This window comes from Actinia tenebrosa, unplaced genomic scaffold (genome assembly GCF_029948245.1).
Source record: "Actinia tenebrosa isolate PJP-AT-01 unplaced genomic scaffold, QUT_ActTen_1.0 PGA_scaffold14__42_contigs__length_11649687, whole genome shotgun sequence".
NCBI classification, from domain to species: Eukaryota; Metazoa; Cnidaria; class Anthozoa; order Actiniaria; family Actiniidae; genus Actinia; species Actinia tenebrosa.
Window position 1 is genome coordinate 6119985 of NW_028292574.1, and position 26202 is coordinate 6146186.

The 26202-nt window shown below is 38.5% G+C and overlaps 2 protein-coding genes and 1 pseudogene across 4 annotated transcripts in view; all 3 read right to left on the reverse strand.

The window, feature by feature from the left end:
• LOC116304287 (uncharacterized) overlaps positions 1-5832 on the reverse strand; it is a gene marked incomplete in the record, with an annotated part of 204442 nt that extends 198610 nt beyond the window's left edge. The window contains 3 exon segments of the mRNA XM_089029444.1: positions 1755-2022; positions 2404-2713; positions 5596-5832. Of these exon segments, the coding sequence (XP_088885570.1) occupies positions 1755-2022; positions 2404-2713; positions 5596-5616 (599 nt within the window).
• Positions 5833-6457: 625 nt separating this feature from the next.
• LOC116308440 (uncharacterized) lies at positions 6458-23690 on the reverse strand. Of its 2 annotated transcripts, none has more exons than XM_031718855.2 (6): positions 23586-23690; positions 8962-9271; positions 8363-8641; positions 7570-7709; positions 7007-7247; positions 6458-6808 (listed from the first exon to the last, which is right to left on the reverse strand). In XM_031718855.2, the coding sequence occupies exons 1-6, from the start codon at positions 23604-23606 to the stop codon at positions 6639-6641; spliced, it is 1161 nt and encodes a 386-aa protein (XP_031574715.2). In that variant the 5' UTR covers positions 23607-23690; the 3' UTR covers positions 6458-6638. The 2 variants fall into 2 exon arrangements, with proteins under 2 accessions (XP_031574715.2, XP_088885569.1); XM_089029443.1 differs by lacking the exon at positions 23586-23690 and adding an exon at positions 12497-12726.
• LOC148911317 (uncharacterized) lies at positions 13997-22188 on the reverse strand (annotated as a pseudogene). The gene is made up of 6 exons (XR_016119774.1): positions 22048-22188; positions 20524-20833; positions 19896-20174; positions 19374-19517; positions 18888-19071; positions 13997-14297 (listed from the first exon to the last, which is right to left on the reverse strand). The product of XR_016119774.1 is annotated as an uncharacterized LOC148911317 (transcript).
• Positions 23691-26202: the final 2512 nt, after the last annotated feature.

Below are 26202 nucleotides of genomic sequence, written 5' to 3' on the forward strand. Positions count from 1 at the left end.
TTGAACCGGGAGACTATATGTCCCCCATTTTACTGTAGGTTAGGAAGGGTCGGGAAAATAGGGCCTGGGGTTTTAAGTCCTTGTCCGAGAAGACCTGAATGTCTAACTATTTGCAGATGTAATTACAAAGACAGCACCTTCAGTTATTTTAAGACCCTGAGTGTTGATCCGGCCGAGGCTTGAACCAAATTTTGTATATGTTACGCTTTTTTAATATATAATTTGCGCCATTTCTATTGCATTTCCTTTTTTGCCTCTTATCCATGATAATTTCGTAAACGTTCTGTAAGGCGTTTGCAAGTCATTGGCTACAGTTAAATCCCTTTAAGTAAACGCTTTCTTATGACCAAATAGGCGTTAACATAATCAACCCCATAATCCTCAGGGCACTTGGCCACCTCAGCTTCGTAACGGTGGTACAATTCATCGACGATTTTAGATTTCTCTTCGGCAGAACGAGAATCCGATAATCCTGGAAGACACAGTAAGGGAAAAAATAGTTTAAATTGAAATTAAGAGAGTTCGTTAATGGCTAACTTACTGACTGAACGACCGACCGATGGACTCGGGCTTGCTAACTGACTGGATGGTTGATCGGACTGCACCGACTGGCTGACGGACTGAATGATCAATCGACCGACCGACTGATTGATTGCGCAATCAATTATCTGAAAGAAATGTGCTGTTGCTCCACGCTAGAATACTTCCTACGTATTTCTTTGCATGTTCTTTGGCATCTCCCTTCTCTTTAATCCATTTTTCCTTATATGCACAAGGTACGATTTTTGTTTCTATGGAAACCAACTCTAGACCTGCTTTGACAACAGGCGAGTCAGGACACTTGAATGGTTTCTTGAACTCATCTACCTTTCTGAAGTAAGAGATAATATTTGTTTTGGTAACCTCGTCCTGTAAGAACGAAAGAGTTTGGAAACGATTAGTTAATAGGCCACTTTAGAAACCCGCAAGAGACTGGACCTAATTTAATTTTAATTTTAATCTAATTAGCAAAAGAGTTTTGTCATCTGATGAAGTATCTCAATATTAGTAATTATGTGAAATTTGAATGCGTTTCTTTAAAAAGAACCAGAGTTAAAGCCTTCAAAACTGTGAACAATTTACGAGGATTTTCCACACACAACCAACCCAACCAACCACTCAAACAATTAATGAAAGGTAAGTCTTCTTCTGAAGTCCCAAAGACCTTCCATCATACTCACCTTAGTGATAATTCCTTCATCTGAAAGTGATTTCCAAATTGTTGATAGAACTGTTTCACTACAATATTTGGCATCTTTCGTGTGTCCTGTAAACTGGTCATTCTCATCCACAGCTAACTCCGCCAGGACCATACTGCCTCCTTAAGAGCAAACATCAGACACTATTTATATTGATCCCATTACAATTCCAGCAATATTCTGGGCAGTTATTTTTAGAACAATCTTACGAAAGAACTGAAACTAAAACAGCTTTTATAACAACAGAAAGCCCAAACAAGGTCCTTTTGTAAACTTAAGTAAGGAATGTATGTGGGATTTGTATATCGTATAAAGTATATATAAAGTATTTTAAGTCGTAAGCTCACTAATGATTTTTGCACGTGTGTTCTTGCTGCTGTTCCTCGTTTCTGTACGCGTCCGTTCTGCAGTCATACCAATCTATTATTCATATTAGTTTTACTCAGATGGACGGCTAGTGCTTTTCAGTCGGACATATCGCGACCTGAGTTAACAGACGTCTTACCTGGGCTAAGTTCGGCCGCTCTTTTCGTTAGATATAATTCCCAGTCTTTTTCGGCTTGTGCTCCAAACTTCTCTTTTTCCTCTGGTACAGTAATGAATAGGTGACATGTAGTTCCAGTCATGTCACAAGGCTTGTCACGCAACCAATGTGCACAATTAGAAGAGAACCCCAATGTCACGCTATCATTGGGGAAACACTGATCGTAGAAATTTGTACCACTGGCCATGACGAACACGTTGGGGAAGTCCAGGAGATAACTGCGAGGACCAGGTATCAAACCTTGGATGGAACAACCCCGTGTACATATTGGATCAGGTGTATATACATCATAATAATGAGATACAAATACACTCGTCAATTGAAACCTCCGGTCCGGTCATATGAATAACACAACAAGTCCCACCCTTGTTACCAAGTTTTGTTAATGATAGCATGCCTCGTTAAGGCGTTATGGCAGAGGGGCCACCAGATGCGGGCTACAAGAGGTTGACCTTACTTGGAAGTTAATCCAATCACATTTAAATTTAAATGGAGGCCTAATTTGAATTTAACAAGTATGCTTTATTTCTGTATGCTTCAAAACAATCTTCAAATCAAATTTCAAAAAATAAATTTCATCTTCCAACCTTGATAAGAACTCCTTAGACATAATACTATTACCTTGTGTTCTCAAGAATAAAGACGTGAAATCATTGACAGGTTGATCCTCGTAGATCACATTTATCGGTAGTTCAGCTCCATATTTTTCTCGTATTGCTTTGACGCATGCGTAGATAAGATCCATTGAAATTCCACCATCAGCAGTCCCATAATCCACTAGGGTCACCACAGACTGTTTTTCTAGGGCCATAGCATCAAGTTCTCTCAGAACCAAAGGGGTCGCTGTCTTAACCACTTGACGATTAGCAATGCTTCGAGTTGAATAAAACCCAGAACCAACCTTACCGTACGGTAAGTGACTATGAGGGACCTGGAAGGAATCAAAGTCAATACATGGTTACGTCTGGTTACTTGAAAACCTAAAAAAGATGTTCAACTCAACAAAATACACATGCATTTTAAGTGGTGCTATTTTAACCACTTGACGATTAGCAACGCAACGAACTGAATAAAACCCAGAACCAACCTCACCGTACGGAAGATGACTATGGCTGTGACCGGCGACCCGTGGCATCATCCACTGTTTTTAATACGCGTTTAGCATTCTAAACCGACTGCATGGATGTCGGAAATGAATAAATTATAATGTAATTATGTCATTTCCCATGTGCCATTTCGGTCTCAGCTTTTATGTTCTATATTTCTGAACCCGACAACGATTCTTCATTGAGTGTATATACCGAGAGTGATAGATAGGTTTTCATAAACCCATGAAATACACATCAGCCTAATACAAATTAGTAGACCCTAATTCCATTGTGTTCTTTTGTTGTCATTTCACTATTACACATACACTAAATAATGTTAAAACACTCATTAATGATTCATAAGCTTATAGTCCAATTGGAGACACCATACACGTCACGTGCATGAACCTTTATACCCGATAAAGTCCTCTTCATTAGTATTCAAGTGATTTTATTTAAAGACACATGTGTCTTTATATAAAGACACATGTGATCTTTATATAAAGACACATGTGATCTTTATATAAAGACCACTCGAATACTATGAGGATGACTTCATCAGGGATGAAGTATACATCCAAGTTTAGATGAAGACATAAAGCTTCATCAAGGTCATAGTCAACCCTAATGATCTTTGACTAACGTGCCTCTCTTTGCCTTGGCACGCAATATCCAACGTGTGGGAGCTTCTATTGAATCTGGTTGCGCATGCCCATGACGTCAAATCTCTATCGAAGTATAAAAATCCATGTTCGTGACGTGTATGGTGGCTCCAGTTGAACCAAAATTTTATAAATTGTTCATGAGTGTTTTAAGCAGTTCAAAAAACTCGTACATCGTGTTTTATCAGGTATATATACCTGATAAAACACTCCTACTCGTTTTTTAAACACTACATAACGTGTTTATGTTTAAAGGTATATTAGATAGAGGCTAAATTAGTGTTTCTAAATTAACCTCGGGAGGGGGGGGGGGGGGGGGATGGGGGGTACTTTTTCTCATTTAGGATAGGGATGTGCCGCTAAGCCCTCTGAACTCTGACCCTGTTCCAGAGTAAAATCGCTGAAATGCATACCCTATTCCAGAGTAAGATCGCTGAAAACCATCCCCTTTTCCGGTATTGCGAAAATAGATACCCTGCTCCAGAGAGGAGAGAGCGTGGCGTCACCCTCAGAAAGGTCAGGTGGCATGAGGTACAGTCAAATTGCTCAGTTAGATACAGTTTTTTTAAAGGTTTTTCGCTTTTTTTTTTTTTTTTTACCTTTGGAATTGCGCTCAAGGCAAAAACATGTAAAACACTTTCAACTGTTTCAAAACACCGCCTGATTTCCTGATGGGTTGGATTTTGTTTCTTGATCTTGCTAACCTATTCTGGGCTTTCACTGTTCATCGGGAGGGAAACATTATATTTAACAGACACTCAAGAACGTCTGCGTAGGAGGCTAGGCTTTCACCAACGTTATTGAAAATTTCCCCCATGATCTTATCGATAGAAACAAACTTCCACAGGCCAAAAGAGAAAGTAAAACTATATAACTCAGCCGAAATTCTAGTTAAAAGAAGTTTTAGATACGAAGATACGAGCGATTAATTATGGTTCATAATTTAGTTGAAATTTGGTTGAAAAAAATATGTCTATATTGAAAATACTTCAATCCTTCTTCAGTAAAAGTTGAGATCAAAATACAGTTTTCCATCATCTACGAAGTTAAAGAAGTATTATTTTAAACGAATTTCCCTATTTCTACGCTTTGAAAATGCGTGACAGAATTAACGTGACTCGCATTTAGAATAAATCTATTAAAACCAAATATCGATAATACAAAATTATTTTGGTAAGACTTTACTTACAATTAAGATAAGATAAGATGATTATTTCGTGAGGTAACAACATCACCAAAAGTGATTTTCATGAAGGACCTCGAAATATACTTAATTACAAATACTAAAAACAAATTAAGATAAAAAGAAATAACTAGTATTAATACTGAATCAAATATCACTAAAATTATGACATTCATAAAATCTGCGTTAATTAAAATTATTTACAATTATCAAAATAACGATTCTTAAAAATGTCATAATTGTCAGCACATGTGACGCTATCTGATAATGAGTTCCATTCCTTAATAAATAAATAGCTTGATGCGTTTTGCCCCCAATTGGTTCTGCATTTAGGCAGACGCCTAAAAAGACTACTTCTAGTATTATAGTTATGTAGCTCACTAGAGCGAGAATTATTGAAACGAAAGTCAATAAGGCCATTTAGTGCTTTGAAAACAAAACAACAACGGCGAAAACGTGTTCTAAATTCAAGGGACTGCATCCTAAAACCTCTAAAGCTTACAATGGAGTCAACTGAATATATTGGATAAACAGTTTTGTATAGAGAATATATAGTCTTTAGATTTTAGTTGCTTGATAACGTCACGTGAATTCCTCGACGAACTATCTCTTAAGTCTGGTCCTCACTAGCGATATTAGCATACTAGAATAACATATTAAGCATAAGGATCAAAACGTTTCGTTCTTCTTATGCTTGTGTTTATGCTTATGTCACTGAATTTCTCAGTGAGGACGTACACTCTTATGCTTCTGCTTGTGCTTATGTCATGGCTAGTGAAGACCAGACTTAAAGCCGTGCAGGGTTAGTTTAGAGAGTATTCAAGGTTTTTAGAAGTCATCGTCTGAATTCAACCCTATATTCAGTATATGTCATACTTACGAATGCATTTTTTTCTTCCATTTTCAGTTCCAGTCCTCATAAAACAGCAAAACACGGGTATTACATGTAAATGGAAGGTTTGAAGTCAGATGGTGCTTATGTAGATATTTTCAGAGATGCGCAAGATCGCTGTCCGAAAGTATCGCGTGTTCCTCCAGTAGTATCGAGACCGGGGAGCTCTGGGAACGAGACTGCGCGTGCTCACATTCGAAAATGAGGCGGCATTTTCGGGCAAAATCTTATGAAAAAAAAACTTGGCTATGAAAAAAAAAATTGAAATTATTTTACAGTAATTTGATATGAAGGAATACTTCGAAGGTTCTTTTGGTTCAGAGGCAGAATTATGGGTTATGACTATTTGGAAAAATATAGCTCACATATAATAAGCGAACAGAAAATGATAAACAACTTAGCAGCTTGTGTTCGTTAGCAGCTTGAGAGTAAGATTCTTTATTTGAGATGTTTAACAAATAGACCTCAGTTTTTCATGTGTCTGTCCTCAGCTCTAATTGACGATAAAGTTGCGTCATTACATTGAAAGTAGTGTGGATACTACTTTGACGATGTCGTGGCAAAATGTATAAAAAAGATGTCTATTTGTTTTTTACAATAACAAAAACGATAAAAACTTCTCATTTTTAGCGATCAAAACGACCAACGGAAAGAGCGCGCTACAGATAGTAGCTTCGAAATAGGTTACTTTGAGGATAAGAGCCAAAAATTAACTTAGTATTTCCAGTCCAGTATAACTTGCTCAAGACGTGTTAGATAACATACGCGGCAGCTAGTAACTGTGAATTAATTATCCCCATGATCCTTTTCGGTCTAGGAGCGTATGGATGAAGCCCATCAAACGACAACGTTTTGCAATTGTCCTCAAAATTCGATAAAGATCTTTAATTTAAAAAATAAATAAATAAATAAAAAGCTAGTAAAAAAAATAAATGAATCTAACATCGGGGTTGAGTGGTTATTTCTCTTCGCTTCAAGTCATCTTCGATGGTTGTTTCTTGTTTCAGTGCAATAATTAAACCAGTCGCATGTTATTGGCTACCGGTAGATTCTGTACGTAAACGCTTTCTTATAACCAAATAGGCGTTAACATATGCAGACCCATAATCCTCAGGGCACTTGGCCACCTCAGCTTCGTAACGGTGGTACAATTCATCGACGATTTTAGATTTCTCTTCGGCAGAACGAGAATCCGATAATCCTGGAAGACACAGTAGGGGAAAAATAGTTAAAAGGAAAGTAAGAGAGGTCGTTAAAGGCAAACTGACTGACTGAACGACCGACCGATGGACTCGGGCTTGCTAACTGACTGGATGGTTGATCGGACTGCACCGACTCAGTGGCTGACGGACTGAATGATCAATCGACCGACCGACTGAGTGAATGCACAATCAATTACCTGAAAGAAATGTGCTGTTGCTCCACGCTCGAATACTTTCTACGTATTTCTTTGCATGTTCTTTGGCATCTCCCTTTTCTTTGATCCATTTTTCCTTATATGCACAAGGTACGATTTTTGTTTCTATGGAAACCAACTCTAGACCTGCTTTGACAACAGGCGAGTCAGGACACTTGAATGGCTTCTTGAACTCATCTACCCTTCTGAAGTACAAGATGAAATTGGTTTTGGCAACCTCGTCCTGTAAGAACGAAAGAGTTTGGAAACGATTATTTAATAGGCCACTTTAGAAACCCGCAAGAGACTGGGCCTAATTTAATTTTAATTTTAATCTAATTAGCAAAAGAGTTTTGTCATCTGATAAAAGTATCTCAATATTAGTAGTTATGTGAAATTTGAATGCGTTTCGTAAAAACAACCATATTTAAAGCCTTCAAAAGTGTGAAAAATTTACGAGGAATTTGATATGGTTACAACCAACCAACCCAACCAACCAACCACTCGAACAATTAATGAAATGTAAGACTTCTTCTGAAGTCCCGAAGACCTTCCATCATACTCACCTTAGTGATAATTCCCTCATCTGAAAGTGATTTCCAAAGTGTTGATAGAACTGTGTGACAACAATGTTTGGCATCTTTCGTGTGTCCTGCAAACTGATCATTCTGATCCACAGCTAACTCCGCCAGGGCCATACTGCCTCCTTTAAGGCCAAATATCAGACACTATTAATATTGATCCCATTACTATTCCAGCAATATCCTGCATGGACAGTTATTTTTAGAAAAAAACTATAACAGCTTTTATAAACACAGGAAGCCCAAACAAGGTCCTTTTGTAGCTTAAGAAAGGAATGTATGCGGGATTTGTATATCGTATAAAGTAGAGTGCTTTTAGTCTCACTGTTGAATAGTTAAATAAATTTATCTAACTTAGATAACTATTTAGTTGACGTAACCTAAAATAGTAAAAAGCGCGCCAAAAAACGGTCATGCTAATCCGGGGGGTTGTTTTACCAGAGAATGAGTGAATAGACATTCATTTGTATGATCGTTTCTCCCCCTGATCTCAGTAGCTGTTTACTCGTGGTTTCAAATTTAGGTGACGTCCGCTAAAATAGTAAATAACTTATCTAATTTAGTTGACGTCACCTATTCAACAGTGAGACTAAAAGCACTCTATATAGAGAGCATTTTAAGTCGTAACCTCACTAATGATTTTTGCATGTGTGTTCTTGCTGCTATTCCTCGTTTGTGTACGCGTTCTGCAGTTATACCAATGTATTATTTATAAATGTTACTGGGATGGTTTTGAGTCGGACATATAGCGACCTGAGTTAACAGACGCCCGTCTTACCTGGTCTAAGCTCGGCAGCTCTTTTCGTTAGATATAATTCCCAGTCTTTTTCGGCTTGTGCTACAAACTTCTCTTTTTCCTCTGGTACAGTAATGAATAGGTGAAATGTAGTTCCAGTCATGTCACAAGGCTTGTCACGCAACCAATGTGCACAATTAGAAGAGAACCCTAATGTCACGCTGTCATTTGGGAAACACTGATCGTAGAAATTTGTACCGCTGGCCATGACGAACACGTTGGGGAAGTCAAGGAGATAACTGCGAGGACCAGGAATCAAACCTTGGATAGAAGAACCCCGAGCACATATTGGATCAGGTGTATATATATTATAATATTGAGATATAAATGCACTCGTCAATTGACGGTCATATAATTGACACAACAAGTTCCACCCATGTTACCAAGTTTCGTTAATGATAGTATGGCAGAAGTTATAATCCAATCACATCGAAATTTAAATGGAGGCCTAATTTGAATTTTACAAGTTCTGCATTCTGTAAGCTTCAAAAAAATCTTCAAATCAAATTTCAAAAAAAGAACTGATCTTTTAACCTTGGTAGGATCGCCTTAGCTCAGATGCTTTGACTTAATACTTTTACCTTGTGTTCTCAAGAACACAGACGTGAAATCATTGACGGGTTGATCCTCGTAGATCACATTTATCGGTAGTTTAGCTCCGTATTTTTCTCGTATTGCTTTGACGCATGCGTAGATAAGACTCGTCGAAGTTCCACCATCAGCAGTCCCATAATCCACTAGGGTCACCACAGACTGTTTTTCTAGGGCCATAGCATCAAGTTCTCTCAGAACCAAAGGGGTCGCTGTCTTAACCACTTGACGATTAGCAATGCTTCGAGTTGAATAAAACCCAGAACCAACCTTACCGTACGGTAAGTGACTATGAGGGACCTGGAAGGAATCAAAGTCAATACATGGTTACGTCTGGTTACTTGAAAACCTAAAAAAGATGTTCAACTCAACAAAATACACATGCATTTTAAGTGGTGCTATTTTAACCACTTGACGATTAGCAACGCAACGAATTGAATAAAACCCAGAACCAACCTCACCGTACGGAAGATGACTATGGCTGTGACCGGCGACCCGTGGCATCATCCACTGTTTTTAATACGCGTTTGGCATTCTAAACCGACTGTATGGATGTCGGAAATGAATAAATTATAATATAATTATGTCATTTCCCATGTGCCATTTCGGTCTCAGCTTTTATGTTCTATATTTCTGAACCCGACAACGATTCTTCAATTGAGTGTATATACCGAGAGTGATAGATAGGTTTTCATAAACCCATGAAATACACTCCTAACACAAATTAGTAGACCCTAATTCCATTGTGTTCTTTTGTTGTCATTTCACTATTACACATACACTAAATAATGATTAATTGAATAATGAATAATTTAGATGAAGACATAGAGCTTCACCAAGGTCATAGTCAACCCTAATGATCTTTGACTAACGTGCCTGTGTTTGCCTTGGCACGCAATATCCAACGTGTGGGAGCTTCTATTGAATCTGGTTGCGCATGCCCATGACGTCAAATCTCTATCGAAGTATAAAAATCCATGTTCGTGACGTGTATGGTGGCTCCAGTTGAACCAAAATCTTATAAATTGTTCATGAGTGTTTTAAGCAGTTCAAAAAACTCGTACATCGTGTTTTATCAGGTATATATACCTGATAAAACACTCCTACTCGTTTTTTAAACACTACATAACGTGTTTATGTTTAAAGGTATATTACATAGAGGTTAAATTAGTGTTTCTAAATTAACCTCGGGAAGGGGGGGGATGGGGGAGGGGGGTACCTTTTCTCATTTAGGATAGGGATGTGCCGCTAAGCCCTCTGAACTCTGACCCTGTTCCAGAGTAAAATCGCTGAAATGCATACCCTATTCCAGAGTAAGATCGCTGAAAACCATCCCCTTTTCCGGTATTGCGAAAATAGATACCCTGTTCCAGAGAGGAGAGAGCGTGGCGTCACCCTCAGAAAGGTCAGGTGGCATGAGGTTCTCTCACAATTCAGTCAAATTGCTCAGTTAGATACAGTTTTTTTAAAAGGTTTTTCGCTTTTTTTACATTTGGCATTGCGCTAAAGGCCCCGGCTAAGGCACGGATGCAAAAACATGTAAAACACTTTCAACTGTTTCAAAACACAGCCTGATTTCCTGATAGGGTGGATTTTGTTTCTTGATCTTTGCTAACCTATTCTTTGGCTTTCAATGTTCATGGGGAGGGAAACATTATATTTAACAGACATTCGAGAACGTCTCCGTCAACTGTTTCAAAACACCGCCTGATTTCCTGATAGGGTGGATTTTGTTTCTTGATCTTTGCTAACCAATTCTTGGCTTTCACTTTTCATGGCGGAGGGAAACATTATAGGTAACAGACACTCAAGAACGTCTCTGTCAGCTGTTTCAAAACACATCCTGATAGGGTGGATTTTGTTTCTTGATCTTGCTAACCTTTCCTTGGCTTTCACTGTTCATGGGGAGGGAAACATTATATTTAACAGACACTTGAGAACGTCTCCGTCAACTGTTTCAAAACACCGCCTGATTTCCTGATAGGGTGGATTTTGTTTCTTGATCTTTGCTAACCAATTCTTTGCTTTCACTTTTCATGGCGGAGGAAAACATTCAAGAACGTCTCTGTCAACTGTTTCAAAACACATCCTGATAGGGTGGATTTTGTTTCTTGATCTTGCTAACCTATTCTTGGCTTTCACTGTTCATCGGGAGGGAAACATTATAGGTAACAGACACTCAAGAATATCTGCGTAGGAGGCTAGGCTTTCACCAACGTCAATGAAAATTTCCCCAGAGAAACGAACTTCCACAGGCCAAAAGAGAAAGTAAAACTATATAAAGGCCCGTTTACACTAGCGAATTTTGCAGTGCGATTCTCGCCGCGACCGAGTTGCATGCTAAATTCACACGTGTAAATGGCCTGCGATTCTGGCGGCGATAATCGCAGCGAATTCGAACATGGTTGAAATTATCGAGGCGATTTTTCGCAAAAGTACCAAAATCTTCTCTCTCCACCCCACTCGGGCTGAATTTTGCACTGTTTTGTAAACATGAAGGCGGAGACGATGAAAATATTCTTCCTATAGGTAATCCCACATTTTAAAATATGAAGTATCTGTTGTTTGAGAGACTTCCAGAACGAAGAAAATTGCTCTCAGGCTTTGATTAGATGCTGGAGAAATAATGAAATCGAAGAAATTTATTCGACAGGAAATAATTATTGTTCATCTCAGCAATATATAGCGGATTGCCGAATAAAGCAATTTCGCGACAACTGAAAATTTCTAGTGGGGGAGTCCAGAAAATACTCCAACATTATCGACGACATGGAACTGTGTCTCCATTTCGCTGAAGGCGGGAACGTTAACGTTCCCTAAAAAATTATTGATGATATCCTCCAAGTAATTGAGGCATGGAAATTACAAAATCTAGTGTGTATGCTTATGAAATAAGAGAGCGATTTCTGCTCGAAGGTATCTGTAATTTAGATGATTTACCTTCTTCATCACGAGTCAAATAATGAACTGAATTTTCATTTGAATATTGCAATATTGCATTATTCCGGTTCATACGTATAAAAGGAATAATTGACTAATGATTTCATTAATCGAATCTAGGGGTCAACGCTTGAGCTTGTTTGACTGTAAATCTATTACAACCAAACAACGATAATACAAAATTATTTTGGTAAGACTTTTCTTACAGTGGTGTCAACAGAATATATTGGATAAACAGTTTTGTATAGAGAATATATAGTTTTTAGATTTTAGTTTTTTGATAACGTCACGCGAATTCCCCGACGAGCCAACTCTTAAGTCTGGTCCTCACTAGAGACATTAGCATACTATAGAATAACATATTAAGCATAAGATCAAAACGTTTCGTTCTTCTTATGCTTGTGCTTATGCTTATGTCACTAAATTTCTCAGTGAGGACGTACACTCTTATGCTTCTGCTTGTGCTTATGTCATGGCTAGTGAAGACCAGACTTAAAGCCGTGCAGGGTTAGTTTAGAGAGTATTCAAGGTTTTTAGAAGTCATCGTCTGAATTCAACCCTATATTCAGTATATGTCATACTTACAAATGCATTTTTTTCTTCCATTTTCAGTTCCAGTCCTCATAAAACAGCAAAACACGGGTATTACATGTAAATGGAAGGTTTGAAGTCAGATGGTGCTTATGTAGATATTTTCAGAGATGCGCAAGATCGCTGTCCGAAAGTATCGCGTGTTCCTCCAGTAGTATCGAGACCGGGGAGCTCTGGGAACGAGACTGCGCGTGCTCACATTCGAAAATGAGGCGGCATTTTTGGGCAATATCTTATGAAAAAAAAAACTTGGCTATGAAAAAAAAAATTGAAATTATTTTACAGTAATTTGATATGAAGGAATACTTCGAAGGTTCTTTTGGTTCAGAGGCAGAATTATGGATTATGACTATTTGGAAAAATATAGCTCATATATAGATGAAATATAGAATGAAATACTACACGATTTTCATTATTCTTTTCTTAAAATGAAGACGTTTTACCAGGAACTATCAATGCTGTTTGAGAAAGTACTTCATGAAAACTATTTCCAATTGTTAACGGTTGTACATAACAGACACATGAATATGAATTTTTACATTAACTTACAAATTTCTCGCGTGCTGATTGGTTTATTTTTTATCATCAATAAAAGGACAGATAGATAAAGCTGACGTCGACGAGTGCGCGCTCTTTCCGTTGGTTGCTTTGATCGCTAAGAATGAGAGGTTTTTACCGTTTTTGTTATAGTAAAAAACAAATAGACATCTTTTTTATACATTTCGCCATCACATTGTCAAAGTAGTATCCACACTACTTTCAATGTAATGACGCAACTTTATCGTCAATTAGAGCTGAGGACAGACACATGAAAAACTGATGTCTATTTGTTAAACATCTCAAATAAAGAATCTTACTCTCAAGCTGCTAACGAACACAAGCTGCTAAGTTGTTTATCATTTTCTGTTCGCTTATCAAACTGCATCAGTTCTGTAGCTGCAACATCGTTCTATGCGCTCTTTCTATTTTTACAGTCCTTTGACTAAACGTTGTCGTTGATCGGATCATCCCTACACGCCTAGGCCGAAAGGGATAACTGGTAAATTAACGTGAATGACTAATTGTTCTCTATCAGTCGGTGACAATCGCACAATGGAGAGCAAAATGCACATTTGCCTTCGCGTTTTAAGCAAGGAAAACAAGAGCCGTTAACGTTTCACATCATATTCCATCAAGGATGTCCCAAATATCGACAACGTGCAGGCGCTAAAAGATTATCTGCTTGAGCGTTGTTCAGACGAGCTATCGCCAGCTACAGATAGTAGCTTCGACATAGGTTACTTTGGGGATAAGAGCCAAAAATTAACTTAGTATTTCCAGTCCAGTACAACTTGCTCAAGACGTGTTAGATGACATATGCGGTAGCTAGTAACTGTGAATTAATTATCCCCATGATCCTTTTCGGTCTAGGAGCGTATGGATGAAGCCCATCAAACGACAACGTTTTGCAATTGTCCTCGAAATTCGATAAAAATCTTTAATTAAAAACAAAAAAAAAAAAAAAAAGCAAGTAAATAAAATTAAATGAATCTAACATCGTGGTTAAGTGGTTATTTCTCTTCGCTTCAAGTCATCTTCGATGGTTGTTTCTTGTTTGAGTCGGCAATAATTAAACCAGTCGCATGTTATTGGCTACCGGTAGATTCTAAACGTAAACGCTTTCTTATGACCAAATAGGCGTTAACATATGCAGACCCATAATCCTCAGGGCACTTGGCAACCTCAGCTTCGTAACGGTGGTACAATTCATCGACGATTTTAGATTTCTCTTCGGCAGAACGATAATTCGATAATCCTAGAAGACACAGTAAGGGAAAAAATAGTTTAAATTGAAATTAAGAGAGGTAGTTAAGAGGTCGTCTCTGTAACAGCGTGCCACTCGATCTGGGCTCGAAAAATAGATTTCTTTTATATTCCTATCATCGAAAGTACTATCTATCCTCACTACAAAATTGCAGTTAGAATTGTTCTAAATTCTTTTTTCCACCCGCTATGCGAATTTTTGACCATCGACCCCAAATCAGTGAAAGACGCCGATTTTCGAGGTCGGTCGAGGGCTACTTTCAAAGTCTGTTTTCTCGGGTTTCTCTGCCCATTAAAGCTATTTTTTTCTATCCAGAACTTTAGTCTAGTGTAACTTCTGCATAAAAACAGTAATAGGTTTTTTTGAAATGCGCGAATTCTGAAAAATAATCCTAACTGATTGAGACTACTGAAAGCGTGACGTGGAAAGCTAAGATTATGAGACCTCGAATATTGCAAATTTCTCATTTGTGGCACCTAACCCAGCCCTAAAATATCATTCAACCTTGAGATAAGAAGCTATTTTATAGATGTGTGCAATAAAATTTGCGGCACATTGCGTTTCTACGAAATAAGCTAAGTTTCAAATTGTTCTATTTTCAGTTATTTCCTTGCGTGACACGACAGGCCATTGGGTCTGTGACGGCTACTTCTTTGCTCGTTATCCTCAATACCATTACCTAAAATATAATATGACGAATTAAACCTTAACTTTACAATATTTGTTCCATTATAAAAGATTTCAATGATCTACGGCTTCATTTAATAGTGTTTCTATAACCTGTTTTGAAGTTTCACCGCACAGTGATTTTTGTAATTTGAATATCTCGAGCTCCTCGGGAGGTCAATCGTTATTTGTTTATTTAATTATAGTAAAGAAATCCTCGCTTAGTAATATCTCGAAACATCCTAAAAAGATCCAAAACTGAGAACTGTTCTTGTTGGTAGAGCTGAACATTTTTTTTTGTTTTTTTATAAGTTGTAGGTAATATATCATTGATATCTTTGTCACTAGTCATTTAACCTTCTCAACGTTTATTTCCTTCATGAATTATCCATCATTTCCTATTGTGAAAAGGTATTTCGTCCTTCCGATATTTTCGAACTCCATATACTATCATTTTTTCGAAAAAATACTTTGCAGTCTTGACTGTTCTTCGGCTGAGACGACGATTTTTGCAACAGGTGTAAACAAACGTATGAATTCATTCATAACTACAGAACGAGTGATTGTGAAAATTATGATCATATAGGGGCGGCGGTTCGGAAGTGGAGGTTGCGGGTACTGGCTCCTCCAATACTTTTTAAGATATAGATCTACTCTGTAGATATGCTTCAAATAAACCATTATTATTATTATCATTATTACCATTATTCAATCAATCAATCAATGTATTGCTCATTTCTCTTAGAGAAACATTCAGCTCTCACTCTACCCGAGTAAGTTCAAGTACTTTGAAGCCAAGCTATTATGGTTGCGTCTAAAGCACTCTTTCAAAATCTGTGATGGTTGATATTCCTGAAATCTTTGGTAGATTGTTCTTATTGATGCTTTTATTGGACGGCCTTGTCTCTTGTTGTTGTTTGCTGTATGATCAGTATCATTAGCATTATCATGAGCAAGGAGGCCATGGAGCTAGGAGCAGTGAGCAGGAGCAGGAGCAGGGCTAGGAGCAGGAGGCAGGAGGCAGGAGCAAGGAGCAGGAGGCAGGAGCAGGAGCAGGAGCAGGACCCGGACCAACGGAGCAGAGCCATTATCATTACCATTACCATTATCATTATCATTACCATTATCATTACCATTACCATTACCATTACCATTACCATTACCATTACCATTACCATTATCATTATCATTATCATTATCATTATCATTATCATTATCATTATCATTATCATTATCATTATCATTATCATTATCATTATCATTATCATTATCATTATCATTATCATTATCATTATCATTATCATTATCATTATCATTATCATTATCATTATCATTATCATTATCATTATCATTATCATTATCATTATCATTATCATTATCATTATCATTATCATTATCATTATCATTATCATTATCATTATCATTATCATTATCATTATCATTATCATCAAAAGAATATTTGCGCCTGGTGAGCAAAATACAGGGAAACTATGAAAAGGTGGTCACGTTTGCCGTTTGCGGGGAGAAAAAAAAGTCAATCTAAAACTCTCTAATGTTTAGCTTCCGCCATTGAAGGCTGAGATCTTGTTTCTTTGATATACTAGTCGCATAGATCGTACGTGTCATAATGCACTAGTCAATTGAAACCCCGGCTAGCGGGGCACTGAACGGGGACGTGACGCGTTTTTGATGTACTTTTAAGAGCATTATTGCACCCGGGGTTCGGGGATTTAACGAATGGTTTTCTCAGCGGGGAATCGAGCGGGGATTTTAACGCTCGTTTGAATATGTCAGCCTGGAAACAAGAGGTCGGCCATCTTGAAAAATACCGAAGAAGGCGTTGTGATTCCAAGCACAGGCAGCCCGTAGCCTAGTACAGGACAGTATGTTCTACACAAAACACATGCTCAAAAAAACTTATAGCAGTTTCTACCTATACACTTTTACACTGAACTCCACTGATAAGAACCTTTCTTAAAATTGTAGCCTTATAGGTTCTTATTATCCTTTTTTCGCGGGGGTCGGGGGTTTCAATTGACTAGTGAATAATGGGGTGTTGCAGGCCAATGCTATCCTCAATTTCTTGTAACAGATTTATACGTTCTGACTCTCGAATTACATCCTGAATGTCTTCCTCGTCTACCAAAGATCGTACATTTTCCTGAGGACTGGTCACGGTAATATCTCGTGCTGTGGATTTTTTTCGCGAAGTGGAAAGACGTGAAAAGAATCGTGCAATCTGGGTCTTCGATAGCCCGATTCTTCTCTTTCAAAGCGCCTTTCATTGTTCTCATTTCTCGCGCACCGCATTTCCGCGGCAACTTGTTCAGGGTCTGCTTTTCTACCAGTCCTCTCACCCAGGTCAAACTTTGCTGTCAAATACGATCGCACATTTTTCTGTAGAGCAGCTCCGGCTCTTGGTTTTAGAGCCCAGCCCATGCTAAGTGTTGAAGGTGTCTCTTGAAGAAGTGATATACTGTATAAGAAGTTTCGTCTGGTTCTCGGCGGAGCCCATCGTAAGTAGGTTTATTTCTCTCTGATAATTTCGCTCTTAGATATATATTCGTATTTGTAATTATGGTTATTTGTATTATATTAAAGATGTATATTTAATTAAAAAAATTATGCATTAGTTATTTTGTTTTATTTTATTTTATTTTATTTTTTTGCAAGAGTCTTCAATTTAGACGTCCTAGTCTAACTCACTAGTATTCAGTACAAAGACATAGATTCAGTATTCCAAGTACTACTAAGTATAGAGTTGAGCAATAACACAGTGAAAATAACGATGCTAACGCGGGCAAGTACATCCTTCACTTACAATAATATGAATAATATGTTATCTTCAACTAAAAAAACTAGAAATATTCAGCTCTACAAACAAGAACACTTCTCATTTTTGGATCTCTTTAGGATGTTTCGAGATATTACTGAGCGAGGATTTCTTTACTATGATTAAATAAACAAATAACGATTGACCTCCCGAGGAGCTCGAGATATTCAAATTACAAAAATTACTGTGCGGTGAAACTTCAAAACAGGTTATAGAAACACTATTAAATGAAGCCGTAGATCATTGAAATCTTTTATAATGGAACAAATATTGTAAAGTTAAGGTTTAATTCGTCATATTATATTTTAGGTAATGGTATTGAGGATAACGAGCAAAGAAGTAGCCGTCACAGACCCAACGGCCTGTCGTGTCACGCAAGGAAATAACTGAAAATAGAACAATTTGAAACTTAGCTTATTTCGTAGAAACGCAATGTGCCGCAAATTTTATTGCACACATCTATAAAATAGCTTCTTATCTCAAGGTTGAATGATATTTTAGGGCTGGGTTAGGTGCCACAAATGAGAAATTTGCAATATTCGAGGTCTCATAATCTTAGCTTTCCACGTCACGCTTTCAGTAGTCTCGATCAGTTAGGATTATTTTTCAGAATTCGCGCATTTCAAAAAAAACTATTACTGTTTTTATGCAGAAGTTACACTAGACTAAAGTTCTGGATAGAAAAAATAGCTTTAATGTGCAGAGAAACCCGAGAAAACAGACTTTGAAAGTAGCCCTCGACCGACCTCGAAAATCGGCGTCTTTCACTGATTTGGGGTCGATGGACAAAAATTCGCATAGCGGGTGGAAAAAAGAATTTAGAACAATTCTAACTGCAATTTTGTAGTGAGGATAGATAGTACTTTCGATGATAGGAATATAAAAGAAATCTATTTTTCGAGCCCAGATCGAGTGGCACGCTGATACAGAGACGCCCTCTTAATAGCTAACATACTGACTGACCGACCGACCGATGGACTCGGGCTTGCTAACTGACTGGATGGTTGATCGGACTGCACCGACTGGATGACGGACTGAATGATCAATCGACCGACCGACTGAGTGAATGCACAATCATTTACCTGAAAGAAATGAACTGTTGCTCCACGCTCGATTTTTCCTTATATGGACAAGGCACGACTTTTGTTTCTATGGAAACCAACTCAAGACCTGCTTTGACAACAGGCGAGTCAGGACACTTGAATGGCTTCTTGAACTCATCTACCCTTCTGAAGTAAGAGATAATATTTGTTTTGGTAACCTCGTCTTGTAAGAACGAAAGAGTTTGGAAACGATTAGTTAATAGGCCACTTTAGAAACCCGCAAGAGACTGGACCTAATTTAATTTTAATCTAATTAGCAAAAGAGTTTTGTCATCTGATGAAGTATCTCAATATTAGTAATTATGTGAAATTTGAATGCGTTTCTTTAAAAAGAACCAGAGTTAAAGCCTTCAAAACTGTGAACAATTTACGAGGATTTTCCACATACAACCAACCCAACCAACCACTCGAACAATTAATGAAAGGTAAGTCTTCTTCTGAAGTCCCGAAGACCTTCCATCATACTCACCTTAGTGATAATTCCCTCATCTGAAAGTGATTTCCAAAGTGTTGATAGAACTGTTTGACAACAATGTTTGGCATCTTTCGTGTGTCCTGTAAACTGGTCATTCTCATCCACAGCTAACTCCGCCAGGACCATACTGCCTCCTTAAGAGAAAATATCAGACACTATTTATATTGATCCCATTACGATTCCAGCAATATCCTGGACAGTTATTTTTAGAACAATCTTGCGAAAGAAAGCTAAAACAGCTTTTATAACAACAGAAAGCACAAACAAGGTCCTTTTGTAAACTTAAGTAAGGAATGTATATGGGATTCGTATACCGTATAAAGTATATAGAGAGTATTTTAAGTCGTAAGCTCGCTAATGATTTTTGCACGTATGTTCTTCCTGCTGTTTCTCGTTTCTGTACGCGATCTGCAGTCATACCAATCTATTATTCATATTAATAGTTTTACTCAGATGGACGGCTAGTGCTTTTCAGTCGGACATATCGCGACCTGAGTTAACAGACGTCTTACCTGGTCTAAGTTCGGCCGCTCTTCTCGTTAGGTGTAATTCCCAGTCCTTTTCGGCTTGTGCTCGAAACTTCTCTTTTTCCTCTGGTGCAGTAATGAATAGGTGAAATGTAGTTCCAGTCATGTCACAAGTCTTGTCACGCAACCACTGTAGACAATTAGAAGAGAACCCCAATGTCACGCTATCTTTGGGGAAACACTGATCGTAGAAATTTGTACCGCTGGCCATGACGAACACGTTTGGGAAGTCCAGGAGATAGCTGCGAGGACCAGGAATCAAACCTTGGATAGAACAACCCCAAGTACATATTTGATCAGGTGTATATATATTATAATATTGAGATACAAATACACTCGTCAATTGACGGTCATATGATTAACACAACAAGTCCCATCCCATGCTACCAAGTTTCGTTAATGATAGCATGCCTCGTTAAGGCGTTATGGCAGAAGCTATAATCCAATCACATTGAAATTTAAATGGAAGCCTAATTTGAATTTTACAAGTTCTGCTTTATTTCTGTAAGCTTCAAAACAATCTTCAAATCAAATTTCAAAAGATAAATTTCATCTTTCAACCTTGGTAGGAACGCCTAAGCTGAGCTGCGCTGGTTTGACTTAATACTTTTACCTTGTGTTCTCAAGAAAACAGACGTGAAATCATTGACGGGTTGATCCTCGTAGATCACATTGATCGGTAGTTCAGCTCCATATTTTTCTCGTATTGCTTTGACGCATGCGTAGATAAGATCCATCGAAATTCCACCATCAGCCGTCCCATAATCCACTAGGGTCACCACAGACTGTTTTTCTAGGGCCATAGCATCAAGTTCTCTTAGAGCCAAAGGGGTTGCTGTTTTAACCACTTGACGATTAGCAATGCTACGAGTTGAATAAAACCCTGAACCAACTTCACCGTACGGGAGATGACTATGAGGGACCTGGAATGAATCATAATCATTATGTTAAGGCCGGTTTAGACGGTACGGTTTTCGCCTACAACTATAGTATACAACACGCTCGCGTCTGTCGTAGGCGAGTTGTAGGCTTGATTTATACGCTACGACTCGAGCTGTAGGATGGCGCGAGCGTGTTGTATACGATAGTTGTAGGTAAAAATCGTACCGTCTAAACCGGCCTTTACAGCATCTAGATGTAGTGGTAGTGGTAGTGGTAGTGGTAGTGGTAGTGGTAGTGGTAGTGGTAGTGGTAGTGGTAGTGGTAGTGGTAGTGGTAGTGGTAGTGGTAGTGGTAGTGGTAGTGGTAGTGGTAGTGGTAGTGGTAGTGGTAGTGGTAGTGGTAGTGGTAGTGGTAGTGGTAGTGGTAGTGGTAGTGGTAGTGGTAGTGGTAGTGGTAGTGGTAGTGGTAGTGGTAGTGGTAGTGGTAGTGGTATAGCGGGGCTTTATGAACTTACATATTAATACCTTTTTTATATATACCGAGAGTGAAAACCATCCCCTTTTCCGGTATTGCGAAAAGTAGATACCCTTTTCCATAGAGGAGAGAGCGTGATTTAATATACCCTGTCCCAGAGAGAGCGCGATTTTATATACCCTGTTCCAGAGTAGAATCGCTGAAAATCATACCCTGTTTGGCAGCACGTACCCGTATAGCGAATATAGGGGAGTAACCCCCCTCTCCGGGAAATTAACTCTCATAATATTATTTTGATATCATATAGTGGGATGTAGATAAGTAGGTAGAGTGGGTTGGTGGGTGTGTGGGTAGACCTTAATATATCTATATGTACATAATGTATGTATAATATATGTATAATAACAATGGCTTTATAAACGCTTTAAATTAATGAATAACGGGTTATATCGGTGCGAGGTTTCGTATATATCTTTAGCTTATTAAGGGGCCTAGCCTTCTTGAAGCTCTTTGTATATATTTTTGTTAACTCAATTGAGAAATTTAGAAAGCACATGTAAATCGTGGCGTCATCCTCAGAAAGGTCAGGTAGCATGAGGTTCTCTCACAATTCACTCAAAATTACTCCCTTAGATGCAGTCTTTTAAAAGGCTTTTCGCTTTTTTTCTTCTTTGGTATTGCGCTAAGGCATGGATGCAAAATCATGTAAAACAAATTCAACTGTTTCAAAACACCGCTTGATTTCCTGAAAGGGTGGGTTTTGTTTCTTGATCTTGCTAACCTTTCCTTGGCTTTCACTATTCATGGGGAGGGAAACATTATAGGTAACAGACACTCCAGAACGTCTCTGTCAACTGTTTCAAAACACCGCCTGATTTCCTGATAGGGTGGATTTTGTTTCTTGATCTTGCTAACCTTTCCTTGGCTTTCACTGTTCATGGGGAGGGAAACATTATATTTAACAGACACTCCAGAACGTTTGCGTAGGAGACTAGGCTTTCACCAACGTCATTGAAAGTTTCCCCAGGGTTTTATATAAAGAAACGAACTTCCACAGGCCAAAAGAGAAAGTAAAACTATATAAAGGCCCGTTTACACTAGCGAATTTTGCAGTGCGATTCTCGCCGCGACCGAGTTGCATGCTAAATTCACACGTGTAAATGGCCTGCGATTCTGGCGGCGATAATCGCAGCGAATTCGAACATGGTCGAAATTATCGAGGCGATTTTTCAGCAAAAGTACCAAAATCTTCTCTCTCCACCCCACTCGAGCTGAATTTTGCACTGTTTTGTAAACATGGAGGAGGAGACGATGAAAATATTCTTCCTATAGGTAATCCCACATTTTAAAATATGAAGTATCTGTTGTTTGAGAGACTTCCAGAACGAAGAAAATTGCTCTCAGGCTTTGATTAGATGCTGGAGAAATAATGAAATCGAAGAAATTTATTCGACAGGAAATAATTATTGTTCATCTCAGCAATATATAGCGGATTGCCGAATAAAGCAATTTCGCGACAACTGAAAATTTCTAGTGGGGGAGTCCAGAAAATACTCCAACATTATCGACGACATGGAACTGTGTCTCCATTTCGCTGAAGGCGGGAACGTTGACGTTCCCTAAAAAATTATTGATGATATCCTCCAAGTAATTGAGGCATGGAAATTACAAAACCTAGTGTGTATGCTTATGAAATAAGAGAGCGACTTCTGCTCGAAGGTATCTGTAATTTAGATGATTTACCTTCTTCATCACGAGTCAAATAATGAACTGAATTTTCATTTGAATATTGCAATATTGCATTATTCCGGTTCATACGTATAAAAGGAATAATTGACTAATGATTTCATTAATCGAATCTAGGGGTCAACGCTTGAGCTTGTTTGACTGTAAATCTATTACAACCAAACAACGATAATACAAAATTATTTTGATAAGACTTTTCTTACAGTGGTGTCAACAGAATATATTGGATAAACAGTTTTGTATAGAGAATATATAGTTTTTAGATTTTAGTTTTTTGATAACGTCACGCGAATTCCCCGACGAGCCTACTTCTTAAGTCTGGTCCTCACTAGGGACATTAGCATACCATAGAATAACATATTAAGCATATGGATCAAAACGTTTCGTTCTTCTTATGCTTGTGCTTATGCTTATGTCACTGAATTTCTCAGTGAGGACGTACACTCTTATGCTTCTGCTTGTGCTTATGTCATGGCTAGTGAAGACCAGACTTAAAGCCGTGCAGGGTTAGTTTAGAGAGTATTCAAGTCATCGTCTGAATTTAACCCTATATTCAGTATATGTCATACTTACAAATGCATTTTTTTCTTCCATTTTCAGTTTCACTCCTCATAAAACAGCAAAACACGGGTATTACATGTAAATGGAAGGTTTGAAGTCAGAAGACGGGGCTTTATATGGACACTAGAAAAAAACGTTTGCGCATGCGTGCATTTAAGCACGTTCTCTAAGAATTTTGAAGAGTTAGTGTGCAGAGAATGGAAGGTCCGTTTTCTTCGTGTATGCAAAAAGGTTCGCGAGTATACTTTTGTCAGACTAAGATACTGTATTACCAAATACAATATGAAAAAATTAGCCTTAAGTTTCAAGCATGGACACTAAGTTTTGGCATTTTGAGAAGTCTAATTTATCAGGCATGTTTGGAAGTCAAATTTACATATGTTTTGACTAATGTGCATACGGATATATTAAGAGCATGCGCAGACGTTTTTCACTCGTGCCGTGCTTATGTAGATATTTTCGGAGATGCGCAAGATCGCTGTCCGAAAGTATCGCGTGCTCCTCCAGTATCGAGACGGAGGAGCTTCTGGAAACGAGACTGCATGTGCTCAGATTCGAAAACGAGGCTGCATTTTCGGGCAATATTTTAGGGGAGAAAACTTGGCTATTAGAAAACATTTAAGTTATTTTACAGTAATATGATATGAAGGAACACTTCGAAGGTTCTTTTGGTTCAGTGGCAGAATTATGGATGATGACTATTTCGAAAAATATAGGTCAACATATAGATGAAATATAGAAATATACAGGACTTTCATTATTCTTTTCTTAAAATGAAGCCCACGACTCTGTTGAAGGGAACATCTTGTGATGAATGCCTTTGAGACACTTCTCTTCAGTGCCTGGCATCGCAGACAGAAGCTGGATGATGAGGATTACTGCAATAACAAGTGCAGTTAACATTCTCTTTGATTCGTCGATAACTGGGCTGGCTGTTAATAGCTTGATTGTTACAGTCAGAGCACTCACTCCACGACAAACTGAGTTTATGCCAGAGATGAAGTTTACAAATAAGTAGTATAGGGCATACCAGTCCTGATTCACCCGACCTAACCCCATGATTTCCTGAGTTAATCAAATTCGCGTAGTAATGAAATTCCAAAAACGTAGTAAAAGCTACGGCACCAAAAATGGTCCCCGAGGATTACAGGGGTCTCAAAAAGCGGGCAAAAAATATGCTAGATATATATGCACGAATGTAAAGAATTCGTCTATGACTTCTGTGTAAAGTGCTTGAAACCCAAGCTTGTTACCCCACCACCAAATAAGTATATTTGTTGTGGTAAGAAAATGCAAATAGAAGACGACACGTCAGCACAGTGTTACGAGTGTGGTAAGAATATTCGTAATGCCGTACCAAATGCTACCAGAGAGCAATATTACGCAAACGGAGGTCGTAAGAAGACCCCATACAAAAGAATAAGATACTTTAGGGACTGGATGAGTCAAATCCAAGGTTATCGACCGGTATATTTAGACAACGAAGTAAAGGAGAAAATCATAGACCACTTAGAAGAGCCAACCCCTCAAAGTCTACGGAAAACGCTGAAAAAATTAAAGCTAGGGAAATATTACAAAGCTATTCCCTATCTTTTGTCTGAAATTACCGGTAAGTCTATTCCTGAAGTTTCTGATATGATAAAAGCCGAGTGGATGTTTTGTCGGTTGAATAAGGATATTCCTTATTACCCTAACGTAATCTATGAAATATTTTACAAAATTGACCCCAACCACCCCCTGTTAGGATGGATTCCGAGAAAATAAAAATGCAAAACTGGCGTTTATTTTGTCAGAAACCCCACTGGGGAATGCATCGCGCAGAACACCAAGCTATCCCCAGTGGGGTTTTTTGCATTTTGGGCTTACGGGGCTTATTTCATCCCGCGCCAGAGGCCCTCTAGTACATACACATATATCTTTCTTACGACCCACCAGAGGGTGAACTCCGGACAGCGTCCCGAGACACCCCCTGACTTTTCCAACTTTTCCTCGCGAAACCCCCCATCGCGGGGTTGAATCGCACTTTCTATCTTTTCTTTTCCACCCCTCCCCCCACGGTTGCTGTGAGTGGGGGGGGGGGGGGGGGGGCTTTTTTTTCCCCACTCACAGCAACCGGTCCAAATGCGTCTACAGCGAGGCTTGAACTCGGGACTTTAGGCCTCCCCAGCTCCAAAGTCCACGATCACAAGCGAACGCCAGACACATCTGGACGCTTATGTATGTGAAAATTATTATATTTAATCTGCATATGAACCAGACAGCCGGCGTTCAATATGTAAATAGAATCCTGTCGCGCTCTTTTCGAAGCAGATGTTCAATGAGCGAGCCTTCTTTGAAGCTCCTCTTTTGCCTCCTGGTAGATTTTTTTGCGAGATTCCTCGGAAAGATCTTTTACGACTGTTTTTTTCGTTCCTTATGTCCGTCTTTAATATTCTCGTACTTTTCCTCTTCGGCTAAGATAAGCGAGAATTCTACATCGTCTATCTTTCTGTCACGCAAAGCCTTTGAGACAAGGTCGGTAATAGTATTTACTTTAGCCCTTGACAGAGCTATTGTCGTGTCATGCTTGGATATTTTGCTTGACAACTGCTTCATAATGCCCGTAGCAACAGCAGAAATGATACCACAG

What these genes read in the sequence shown, in the direction of transcription:
- LOC116308440 (XM_031718855.2), bottom strand. Translation starts at nt 23,606, where the DNA reads ATGGAAGAAAAAAATGCATTT. An exon ending in TGTGTTCTTGAGAACACAAG is followed by an intron (nt 8,642 to 8,961) that starts GTAAAAGTATTA and finishes CTTCTATCCAAG; the next exon opens with GTTTGATTCCTGGTCCTCGC. An exon ending in ATGAGGGAATTATCACTAAG is followed by an intron (nt 7,248 to 7,569) that starts GTGAGTATGATG and finishes TCGTTCTTACAG; the next exon opens with GACGAGGTTGCCAAAACCAA.